The sequence below is a fragment of the Xenopus laevis genome, chromosome 4S, assembly GCF_017654675.1.
Source record: "Xenopus laevis strain J_2021 chromosome 4S, Xenopus_laevis_v10.1, whole genome shotgun sequence".
In the NCBI taxonomy this organism is placed as follows: domain Eukaryota; kingdom Metazoa; phylum Chordata; class Amphibia; order Anura; family Pipidae; genus Xenopus; species Xenopus laevis.
Genome location: NC_054378.1, coordinates 89,959,104 through 89,972,216, shown reverse-complemented (window position 1 = coordinate 89,972,216; position 13,113 = coordinate 89,959,104). Strand labels below are relative to the sequence as shown.

General features: G+C 37.5%; 1 protein-coding gene across 5 annotated transcripts in view; it reads right to left on the bottom strand.

The window, feature by feature from the left end:
- Positions 1-13,113, bottom strand: part of LOC108715694 (netrin-G1) — a 145,758-nt gene that overhangs the window by 37,370 nt on the left and 95,275 nt on the right. For 3 of the 5 annotated variants that reach the window (XM_041561561.1, XM_041561558.1, XM_041561559.1), the window contains exons 5-8: positions 10,683-10,703; positions 9,021-9,059; positions 8,703-8,768; positions 2,344-2,403 (exon numbers count right to left, since the gene is read on the bottom strand). In XM_041561561.1, coding sequence (XP_041417495.1) covers positions 2,344-2,403; positions 8,703-8,768; positions 9,021-9,059; positions 10,683-10,703 — 186 coding nt within the window. The remainder of the gene's footprint in view (positions 1-2,343; positions 2,404-8,702; positions 8,769-9,020; positions 9,060-10,682; positions 10,704-13,113) is intronic. The other 2 variants (XM_041561560.1, XM_018261086.2) reach the window with 2 other exon arrangements.

The following is a 13,113-nucleotide window of genomic DNA, read 5'->3' as shown; positions in this document are numbered from 1 at the left end:
TATAGACACACTTCAATATGTTATCAGTTGTAAAAATTAATTGAGGAAAGAGAGCACACAGCAGCAAATTCATACAGTGTTACAGATATGGCAGATTTTAGATCACCCCACAATTTGGCTGCTGCTGCAGGCTGTTTTTTTGCTTTTAATATATTATTTTGGTTCTGAAATGAAAAAAATGCCCTAAGCCAACCCATGCTGCTGCTGAACAATATAACTCCTCCTAGATTAGTTCTTATTAAGTATAAACAATCAACTGTTTCTGAGATATCATTTCCATCAAATAGGTGTAAACATTGAGATTTGGAGTAAAGTACCAGTTGCAGTCCCCCATGCTGCCTTCCAGAAATGGTGATCCGCCTGAAAGTGTGTGTGTGTTTGTTCAGCTTGTTTGTGTAGATATGTATGTCTGTGTGTGGCTTCTTACAGAAAAAGGTTATTTTTGTGCCAAACCTTATAAACAGGGCCAGAACTAGGGGTTTGCAGCAGAGGCATGTGTCTTGGGGGGGGGGGTTGCTAGTCACGTACCTCTTCCATCACTTACCCCTAGTTCTGACCCTTGCCCTCTCACTTTGTGCTCTTCTGGTTGCCCCCCTGGTCTCCCCATCCATTCGCTCTCATGTGGGGGGCAGGCTTCCACTGGGTTACCTAAGGTGCCTGGCTGGCTTGCTCCAAAAGTTTGCTATGTGCAATCAATATTCACAGTACAATGACTGTTTAATGAACAATATGAAATAGCAAATTACATGTCAATATTGAAAGAAGAAATTAAGTTACAGGACAGTTGATTGTTCTCTAATGAATATGCAAATACAGTGGGATAAAGTACCAGAGAAGGAAATAACAAATATTTATGAAAACCACAGAATATAATAAACTGGTGAAATAGTCTATCATTTGTCATTGGATTCTGTGTTTCTCACAGTCTTATCACTTAGGGGCAGATTCACTAAGGGTCGAATTTTGAAGTAAAAAATACTTCGAAATTCGACCCTCGAATTGAAATCCTTCGACTTCGAATATCGAAGTCGAAGGATTTAGCGCTAAACGCTCGTTCGATCGATCGAAGGATTTTTCGTTCGATCGAACGATTAAATCCTTCGAATCGAACGATTCGAAGGATTTTAATCCAACAATCGAAGGAAAATCCTTCGATCAAAAAAAGGTTAGCAAACCTATGGGGACCTTCCCCATAGGCTAACATTGACTTCGGTAGGTTTTATCTGCCGAAGTAGGGGGTCGAAGTTTTTTTTAAAGGGAAAGTACTTCGACTATTGAATGGTCGAATAGTCGAACGATTTTTCGTTCGATTCGTTCGATTTCGTTCGTATTCGAACGAATTTAACCAATTCGATGGTCGAAGTACCAAAAAAATACTTCGAAATTCAAATTTTTTTCATTCGAATCCTTCACTCGAGCTTAGTGAATCGGCCCCTTAAAGTCTGTTGCCACGTCTAAAGGCCAGCCATGTTTACTCACAAGTGTTTCTAAGAGTCTCTGCCATTTGGTACTTGTTGAATGTTCTCAAGATAGTGTGTCTTTATGTGTTAGACCTTTTTGCAACCAAAAGCATTAAAGGACATGTATATTTACATTTAAATTGTATGTAAGTTGATATTCATTCTGCCTATTCTTTTCATTTAAAGAAATCCATATCTTTTAATTTTCTTAGCCCAGTTTATTTATAAATTGGTAATCGAATTAACTACCTTGCAAGACCAGAAAGAGGAAAACCAAAAATGGTTTAATTTTTACTGTTTGCCTTGCTTAGTCTAAGAAATATTTTCACCATAAATTGTATTGCTTGAACTCATATTCATTTTATCTGTCTTCATAAAAGCTGTCCATACTAAAAACAAAATAATGCTAAGCTGTTCTTATTTACAAGACCTGCCGCAAATATCTCTCTCTCATGTTCAAATATTGAGAATCTTACATTGGATTTCCAGAAAACTATCTGTAACATAAACATCACAAAAAAAAAATAAGCTTACAATTTGTATTAAACATCTAAAATGCTCTGTAGCTGTAGTAATGTTCAGATATTTCTCTCTGCTTCTAAAACAGAAGATACAGACAAAATAGGTATGTTTATATCTACTTATGTTACCCTACATTTATTTAGACGGTTACTATTTCTGATTGTTTATTATATGTAGATATTAGAAACCATATTTCTTGAAGGTAACCTACTGTGTGGACCATATTTATTATTTAAAAATCCTATAATTTTCAAATGCATAATTTTTATTATTATTAACAAGAGGTGGAATAAAATCTGCTGAATCTGTACTGCAATGACACAGACTGGGCCAGGACCACTGTATGAATGGAAAGTCCTACCTCTTTTGTGGCTCGAAACTTGAGCAGGTGACACAGTAGAGAGGGCTAATTTGGGAAAAACTGGACAGATAGGAAGAAAAAAGCAAATTAGAAACAGAAATAACAAAGAAAGCAAAAGAAAAATGTTAGGTGATCAGAAAATAAGACAGGCAGAATGAACATTCAGAAATGGAATAAAGTGCAAATTAAATATAACTTGAGATGAAAGTGAATTATTGCATTGCTCTTAGAAGAACACCAGTGCAGACCTCCCAACATTTTGGAAATAAAAAGAGGGACAAAAAAGTTGACGTGCGCAGCGCGTCAAAAAATTGTATGGCCACGCCCATTTTATGACCACACCCCCTAATTACCATGTTCATTTTTCATTTGTCAGGTTATGAAAGTTTGAACATATTTCTGTGTTTTTTTCCAGTTATTACAGTTTTGCTAATGAAGGTGAATTGCCTTTAAGCTGTGAGTCTAACTTTTCCCAAGGGACCTGTTATCTTATATTGTTACAATTACTTATTTGCTTATCTAGAAATTGTTACAAAAGTATCTTATCTTCTGCTGTGGCTGTTCTGGGCTCTCTGCCAAAAGCCAATTAAGTTAGAAGCTTTGTTTCTTTTTCTGGCTGTTCAGTGCAGAGAAACGAGGGACTGTGGGTTGAGCTGTCAAAAGAGGGACTGTCCCTCTAAAAACGGAACGGTTGGGAGGTATGCCAGTGTACTGAATGCAAAACTCCCTGAGTACAATCCTAGTTATCCAGCTAAGCATGGACTTGACAAAGGAGTTAGAAAGCGTATTATATGGTGAAGGGAACACAGGTAGTGTACTGTAGATGTTGTTATTGTATTAAAAGTAATGGGTAAACACAACTAATTATAACTGGTAACAGAAGTCATTATAGAGACGTACAGTTCGGACCATAAATATTTGGACAGAGACAACTTTTTTCTAATTTTGGTTCTGTTCATTACCACAATGAATTTTAAATGAAGTGATTGTGTTAAAAAAAGGATTTGGTTCCTCACATTTTATGCAATCTTTTTGTTCAACCCACTGAATTAAAGCTGAAAGTCTGCAGTTCAACTGCATTTGAGTTGTTTCATTTAAAATTCACTGTGGTAATGTACAGAACCAAAATTAGAAAAAAAAATTGTCTCTGTCCAAATATTTATGGACCTAACTGTACTAAAAGTATTAATATTTGCACCCTATAGAGCATGCTTTGATATATGAATATGGTTTAATCACCTCTCCCCATAAGTTAATAAGAAACAGTTAAAAATGCAGAAAATAAACATAATTAGACCATTGAAACGGGTTCTAATAAACAGCAAGACTTTTTTAGTAAAGAGTAATATAGAGCAGTTATTTATAGAAAGAGCAGTTAGTTGTAGATGTGGGTTATGCAAAGTAGTGTAAGGGGGGTTGGAAGCTCTTACAGTGAAGAATAGGTGTTATATAGGAGGCAGGAAACATTATACGGAGTGGTTACTCAGTGCAAGAGTACTATGAAACCCTATAATAAAAACAACAGGATCAATTATAGGTAAGATGTCTACGGATAAAACCATTCAATGCCTGGAACCATAACACGGCACATAAACAGGAGTTAATACCAGTCGTAATGTACCAGGGATTCATTATGTTAATTTGTGGGGCTGTTATTGCTTAAATAACCTGCAGCAGAAAGCAAAATGATGATGTCATAAAACTAACGATCTGTGTCACACGTAAGGAACATCATTAACACTATTCTAACAAGTGACAGGGCCGCAAGGAATAATAAACGAAAATGTTGGTGGCTCTCTCTCTCTGCGACGCTCCCTCCCTGTGTCCCCTCCTTCTATCCTCACATTTCTCAGATTGTTTAAATCACTGCCAGAGAAAGACTCACAAATCCTCAGCTCTCATTCGCTGCACAGCCGCTGCTTATCCATGCAATTAAGGCCAGCGATTCAGACACGTTTTGTTCTGTTACGGTTATAGTGCAGAGACCCAGGCACAATAATTTGAAGCAGATGAACAAGATAATTGCATTTATTTGCAATATATGAATCTAGGTCAGGATCTGATTTATCTCAGCTCCCAGGGGCCAAAGATTTTTTTCTCCCTGGGCTATAAATCTAAGGACGATCACTACTGTATTCCATGAGAGTGCTACTTTGCCATCTATTTTTCCAACCCTCAGTAAAGAATACTTCTTTGGCAATGGGCAACATACTATACACATGGTCATGGCAAATATGTTTGGGGCCACCATACACTTTGGGGCAGATTTACTAAGGGTCGAATTTCGACGTTAAAAAAACTTCGAATATTGAAGTCGAAGGATTTTTAGTGTATTCGATCGATTGACCGATCGTATAGAAATCGTACGATCGACCGATTAAATCGATTTGAACGATTTTTAGTGATCGAACAAAGGATTTGACTTTTCAACCAAAAAAAAAAAACAAAGAAAAGTGCTGTGGAAGGTCCCCATAGGCTTACATTGCACTTCGGTAGCTTTAATTTGGCAAAGTATGAAGTCGAAGTTTTTTTTAAAGAGACAGTACTTCGATTATCGAATGGTCGAATAGTTGAATGATTTTTACTTTGAATCTTTCGAATGGAAGTCGAAGTCAAAGGTCGTAGTAGCCTATTCGATGGTCGAAGTACCCAAAAAATTACTTCAAAATTCAAACTTTTTTAACTCGAGCTTAGTAAATCGGCCCCATATATTACTATTGAGAGAATCCCTGTGCAAAATCACATTCTGTTTTACCCTATGAATGTTATCGTTTATTTTATATAAACATGATAGCTTTTCAGCTTCATTTTCTAATGGAACCCATAGACCAGGGAGCAATATACAGCAGCCATAATAACATTTTCAAAAATATTGATACCAAAATTTTACAAAAATCTCCATCTTCAAGTATGTATATAGCCTACAAAGCTTGAAACTGAAATTAGAATGTAAAAAGTCAAGAAGATTTTTGTCCTAATTCTTACTCTAAATCGCCTCCCAGAAATGACCATGGCAGTATAAAAGCATTCACTAGAAATCTAAAATGATTTTACCATCAGGACTGGCACCTTTTAATCTGCTTTTGCCCCACCCCCAAAGAGCCAATCCTCTCAGGTTTGGAAAATCTGACCAATAGTATCTCTTTGGCTGTTGATAATGATACTACCAACTACATCAATTAGAAATGTTCCCTATTATTTGGATTTCCCTTGCTGACCTTAGAGCTTTACTGCAAATATATAGCGTTAAAATGTCATCATTTCATATCACAAGCAAATGTTAGTGAGCTGTAAATGAGGGGACATGTGTACAGTAAATTCTTAAAACCTTCATGTTCCAATTTGAATAAACCCACATATCTGAGAGGAGAAAGACTTTACAAATTATCTAGTATGGATCAAAAAAACTCCTGCATTAGGGTTCAAAGATCAACCATAATTTACTTGGCAATAAGCAACAATTGAAATCATTCTATAGAAGTAAACATTTATCCCCCACTGTTGCAGTGAGCGGTACCTATTGCAGTTGCATTTATAGAATGTGCATCATTAGCATTTCTAGGGATTGTTTCAATTTCAGGTTTTGAAATTAGCTTAGATATTTATATGTTGCCATGGTTCATTCTAGAATGATCCATTTCTGCTAGCCAAATATTAATGCATTAAAATGTCAAATTAGTTGAAAAAAGATTTCAGTTTTGTAGCTCTAATTGTGAATAACTCTATAAGTCCTTCTATTAAACAAACAAAGCTGCAGATGATAAGAAGACAAGAAAATGATGTAGATAATGGATTCCCTTGGAGTTTAGAGTCTTGAATTTCATAAAAGAGCCGAAGGGTTTTACAATTCTGTAGTTTCCAATGGGAATATCTTCAGTGCTCATAGCCTGTTCTACTCCTCTTCCATCTCTTAATCAAGTACGATCCTTATTTTTGCTAAGAAGCCAGCCCCTTTCTTGCTGTGAGTTCATCAACATGGACATTCTCCTTTAGGCGTGTTTCTATTAAGAGTGACATGCTAATTGGAAAAGTTCCTCTTATAGACAATGGTATATAATTTAAAACCACCTAGGGATTGTAAGAGTGAAAGGAAAAACATAACTATATGTTATGCAAATGAGAGAGATTTAAATGTGTGATTTTGCCTACTTATTTCCACCAGGCCCAGCACAACTAACCCTTGAGTGTTTAAAAGGAAACCCTAATACACTACATGTATTAAGGCATACAGTGAAATCACAAAATAATGAGCAGATATAACACATCACGCTGACAATTCCAATATGGCAGAATAAGAAACTGTTTTTAACTCTTCTTTTTACCAAGGCAGACTGGAGGCTGTTCCAAAATAGGTGACACAAACCAATGTATTAAACAAAATGAGCAAAAAAAAATACTAATGTTCTGCTATCAAATTCCCAACAAAAGCAGCACAATTTTTTCCACTAATCAACAGGGGAAGTCATCATTTCTTCCTACAAATTTCCACCCACATTGTGATTAATCATATCCGCCCTACTCCTTGGCTGGCAATATCTATGCAACTACATTCCCTGGCAGTAGTTTTAAGGAGGGTGGACAACAATAAAGACTTGAGACCAGAATATTTTGACTTCTAAACTGTTTAATATCAGGCAGTTTGGGCCTCATTGGAATGCATGACCATCAAAGAAGAACTAACCCCCCCTTATGTGAAAACACCCATCCTTTACCCTCCATGTTGCCCACCCTGTTTTCTCCTCGCATAGTGCATTAGTAAAAAATGTGTCCCTAACTGTGAATCTCATGTATCCATGATACATGGCAGAGCTCAAGGGCACCATCTTCTGCATCTTTAGTTTTCTTTGAATCCTCTTTTTTCCTTTTGGCCATTTACAGTGCTTTTTGGCTAGTTGGCATGAACACCGGACTGGCTCCAACTGCACATGCACCAAATAGCTCAGTGTCCCTTCTTAAAAAAACTGAAGATGCAGAAGATGGCACCCTTGAGCTCCAGTGCTCTACTCTGCACCAGCATCGGATTGGGGGGCCTGGGGCCCACTGGCTCAGGGGCCAACACATCACCCCCCGGGGAACCCCAGTCACAACTCCCCTCCAACCACCCATCTATGGTTCTTTAACCTATACTTGTGCTATTTTGCCACAGCCTGTACCATTGCAGACCCATCAATATCTACAAAGCTAATTCTACAAAGTAAGTGTGCACTTAACCAACATGCTTATGTTTCATTTTCACTATATGTTAAAAATTCCAAAACTTACAAGTTTTGTTAAATCATTCCTTGACACAGTTATGGTTCTTACTATGGGTCTTAAATGGATGGAACAACTGAACAACAACTATTAATAAACTATCCAGCTTTGAGACTATATCCAGTGGCCAATGGTTAGTGGAAGCAGGGAGAATATAGGGTTGTTAACGGTCAAGCCGACATGCATGTATAACAACAGTTTAGGGAAAAAGGGAGGGAAGCAGAGTTCTTGAATTAAAGATATAGATGAAGGCAGGACTGCCATCAGAAATCGCAGGGCCCCATACGACAAAATTTCCTACAGGTCCGCCCTCCCCACCACATAGTAAAAACACAAAAAAAAATATTGGTGGCTAGGGTTCCCACATGTTAATAAAAAATAAAAAGATATTGGTGGTCAGGGCCCCCCATAAAAAAACATTTGTGGCCAGGGCCCCCCCATTGAAAAATATTGGTGGCTAGGACCCCACATGAGAAAAAAAAATTGGTGGCCAGCCCCCCCCACATTATAAGAAAATTGGTGGCCAGGGCCCCTTAAACGTCCATGCCTTCCTGAAGTCAGCAGCTCTCAGAAAGATGGGGGGCCCAGCTAATCAAGTAAGTGTGGTGTGGCCAGGCACCCCTTACCCTCGGGCCCCCTTCAACTCTCCCCCCTGTCCCCCCCTGATGGCTGCCCTGGATGAAGGAACCATACTCTTCAAAGAGCTGATATTATATTTCAGGTATATCTAACACCTGGAATACAATTAAATGGTTTCAAAGTTCACTATCAGTATGGATTTACTCTTGTTTTGCCTGTAACCAAAGATTTCTTAGGTCAATATGGTGAAAAAGTACAATGGTCAGTGTGCCATGTAAGACTTCATCTCATAATTCTAGCTGTTTTTCACCATTTTCAAAAAGCACCCACAAAATCATTACCAGCATTTTCTTTTAATACTGATTGGAGGAAGCATTTTGGAAATGTATAAAATGTAGTAAAGAAACAAAGTCAAATTCCTTAACCCCTCTGCAAAAATCCTTTTTACCGTTACAGCTTGAATGATTTAACTTAGTGAATGAGAACATGAATCCTGTGTTACCTCTGCCCAACCTTGGACATCCTACCTTGCTTTCTGTTTGCAACGTCTAGGAATGAAGAATTCGTCTTTATCCTATCAAAGTTTGGAGGAGCTGCGTGCATCAGGGAAAAATCAGGAATTGTTATTTGCCACTGTAAGCACTGAGTGCCCAACATCTCCCAATATACATACAGTATATCCCATTTAGATCAATTTATTTTATAATGCTGAGAAGTAAATGTAGAAATATATAGCAACAAGTTAGTAGAATTTGCATAATGATGCATAACAAAACCGATTGAAATTGATAATCAAAGCAAATCAGACACGCATTTAAGATCCAAATAAGTGTTTATAAAGATACCTGTTGTGATAGATTGCTTCTTCTTTTTGTCCTGTACAGCTGCAATAATAAGAGAGGCCATTGATTCTTTATAAGCATCTTAATAGAAAGTCTAGGAATTTGAGGGTGGAGAAATTAAGGGCATATTTAACAAGGAGTGAAAATGAAGCTCATCCCAGTTCCCCAGATTGAAATTCTGCCAATCTTTATTTATCTCTATGACATACAAGGGATTCTGTCATGATTTTTATGAAGTAATTTTATATTTTTAAATTATACTGTTCACACTACAAATAATTAAATTTACAATATAAAATGTCATTCCTGAACCAGCAAGTGTATTTTTTTCAAGTTGTAATATTGGTGTGTATGCTCCATCTCAGGTCATTTTGTCTGGTCGTGTGCTTTTAGAAAGAGCCAGCACTTTAGGATGGAACTTCTTTCTGGCAGGCTGCTGTTTCTCCTACTCAATGTAACTGAATGTGTCACAGTGGGACCTGGATTTTACTATTGAGTGCTGTTCTTAGATCTACCAGGCAGCTGTTATCTTGTGTTAGGGAGCTGTTATCTGGTTACCTTCCCATTGTTCTGTTGTTAGGCTGCTGGGGGGAAAGGGAAGGGGGTGATATCACACCATCTTGCAGTACAGCAGTAAAGAGTTACTGAAGTTTATCAGAGCACAAGTCACATGACTGGGGGCAGCTGGGAAACTGACAATATGTCTAGCCCTATGTCAGATTTCAAAAAATATCAAAAAATCTGTTGAGAAACGAATTTCAGTGCAGAACAGCACTATTAACGGATGTGTTTTGAAAAAACATTTTTTTCCCATGACAGTATACCTTTAAGGCATTGATCCCAAACCAGTGGCTCTGGAGCAACATGTTGCTTAACAATTCCTTGGATTATGTTTCCAGTGGCCCAAAAACAGGTGCTTATTTTTGAACTCTAGGCTTGGAGACAAGTTTTGGTTGCATAAAAACCAGAGGTACTGTCAAATAGAACCTCCTGTAGGCTGCCAGTTCCCCTGAAGCTACCAAATAGCCAATCAGAGCCCTTATTTGGCACCCCCACAAATTTTTCTCATGCTTGTGTTGCTACACAACTCTGTAAAAAAAGGTTGGGGAGCCTTGCATTAGGGTGTGAATATGCCCGAGAGAGAGAGAGAGAGAGAGAGAGAGAGAGAGAGAGAGCACAGATATAACTATTCACACAGGTACAATTACTTTTAGCAGAATCTCATAATATGACACATGCTCTAATGATGGGTCTGCTTAGACAAAATTGGTTAAATTAGTAAAGCCATGAACAGCCTGCACCAATCATCCACCAGATCATCTACTTTCTGTATCTATCTAATCTACAGTATCTGTTTTTCTTTATAACCATCTTTCCAAAATGCTTGGAACCTGTTTTTTTTCCAGAAAAAGGGATCTTTACGTAATTTGGTTCTCCAAAACTTAACTCTGCTAAAAATCATTTAAGCGTTAAATACATCCAATAGGATGGTTTTGCTTCCAGTAAGGATGAAATATATATTAGTTAGAATCAAGTACAATATACTTTTATTATTACATTGAAAAAGGAAATCTTTCATTTTTTTGTGGTTGATTTCTGTTGAAGGTCTAATGGATGATTGGAGAGGATTGGGACGCTAATGACAAACACCAAGATTGTACTTACTGCTCGGGATGCTGGATGCACCTGAATTTGGAAGAAAGAGAATGGTTGTTACACTCTCTCAAGGGAAAGACAGATAAATTCATTCAACTCATACAATATGCTTTAAAACTTTGTTTAGATACCTGCTGAAGCAGAATGGTACCCTACGCTATAACTTTATTAGTCAAAAGTGTTTTTTGGCTTTTGTACTTTACACTGATGCACCTGTAAAAACGGCTAGTGGTGGGCGAGTAAATTCACCAGGCGCAAATTTGCAGCGAATTTCCACATTTTGGAATAAATTTGCGAAACTGCGGCAAAAATTTGGACATGCGCCAAAAATAGTCGCACGCATAAAAACTGTTGCGTATCAAAATTATTCAGATGTCCATTGACTTTAATGTGTTTGGACAAAATAGGCGCACATAAAATTGTCGCAAGTGTCAAAATTGATGCGGGCATCAAAATTTGTGGTTTGTAATTTTCTTGCCGTTTTGTGAATTTCGCTGGAAATTTGCTAATTTTTTGGCGAAACGGGACAAATTCGACCACTTCTCTAATCACGGCTACAAAATGCCAGAAACTACCCTGCCATAGACAATACTGAAATTTGCCTCTGTTAATAGACACCTAGAGACAATTATCAGTAGATTATCAGCATGTATATTTTTGTAGCTATGACAAGTACTGTAGCTACGACTAGTAGCTCCGTGTGTCTTTGCCCTTAAGAAATATTACGGAGTAATGTGACTAAGAGCTCAGCCTACAGCCTGGTGCTTTAATATGGTCACAGAACTCCTTGGTGCTTTTATAAGGTTATGATAATGACTATAAATATGTAGATAATATACAATAAGTTATATTATCCCTTGTATAACATTACTTAAGCAGGTAAGGGCTATTAAGCATTTGTCAGCATCACTGGATGCTAAAGAGAACCTTAGCTCTGAATAGATTCTTTCTTTATTCATAAAATACTGTAGAGATATGCTAATATCCTTTCATATTCATGCAATTTTTATGAGAGAAGGTGACCAATTGGCTGCAACCCTGGTTCATAATTGCATAGCACTGACAACCCAACATCATCGCCCAGTGCTGAACAATACTGATTAGTAGCTACAGTTCTTTTTATTATTTTGAAAGCTCTTTTCTTAGCATTGATATCTCCAGCTACTGCCCTATGACAAGTATGGTGCCTCCTGCATGCCACAGCCCAACACACCAGGGAAACATAAAACCCTGGAAAAATCAAATGCTGGAAAGGCTGCGGTAGGGGTAATGGTAGGGATTAGTGTTGTTTAGGCAAACGCCATAGCACAACATTAGGATAAAAGGAGAGGTAATTTAGGTATTTCTAAAAAGATATTGCAAATTATAATAATCATTAGTGCAAATTCAATTATTTTATCTTTATCTACCACCATAACTGTGAATATGACCTTGGTATGTTTTATCAAGAATGGCATTGTAGGGTAAAATGGGCCACATTCACATGGACATATTGGTAAGCAAGAGGTAGATTTGAAAGGATCAAGGGAACCAAAATTAAATTTGAATCAAAACAATTTATATTTAAAACATGTTCTTTTAAAACACGGGTATGTACAGTGTTGGACTGGCCCACCTGGATACCAAGAAAAATCCCAGTGGGCCCAGGTGTCAGTGGGCCCTCATGCTGCTAAACATTTGGACCGTTTCAAGGTCATTCCCTATTTCTATGAGAAAAAAAAGAGGCTAAACAGATGGAATAATAGATTATCGTTTTAAAATACATAAAGAAAAGAAACTAGGAGAATAGAGGTTGAGGGAGGAGAGGAAGAATAATAGTACTGAGAGTGGGCCCCTGGTCTAAGATTTTTTGGCTTATCAACTTTTTGATCATAAATTTGTAACTAAAAACCCCTGTCTTTGTTAACAAATTCACTTGCATATATACTGAATTACTTAGACAGGGGCCCAGGGAATGTGCACTGATTAATTGGCCAAGTCAGTAGCACTTCCATTATACTTTTAATATATTTTACTTAGCCTTAGGAGTGTTCCCACAACCCCCCTTTTTGTACTGAGAGTGCACCCCCTGGTCTAAGATTTTTTGTTTGGCCCCATGGTGTAAGGTTTTTGGATGGGCCCCTGGTGTCCCAGTCCGACACTGAGTATGTAACTTTAAAGACCAAAACACCCAACACTTTTAGCCAGTGTTCCCTAAAGGGGTTGTAATTTCCAAAATACTATTATGCCTAAAAAAAATTTAATGTGAAGGCAAAATCAATCCCCTAATTTCTTTTCTCTGCACCACTGGTTTCAACTTTTGAAAGCATGTAGGAGAAGCTCGTAGAATTACAGACCTTTGAAGAAGCATTGTGGAAAATGACTTCTTGGCTGGGATAGCAATAACAAATAACTTTAAACTCCCTCATTAAAAAAAATGTATATCGGAAAGTTGCTTAGA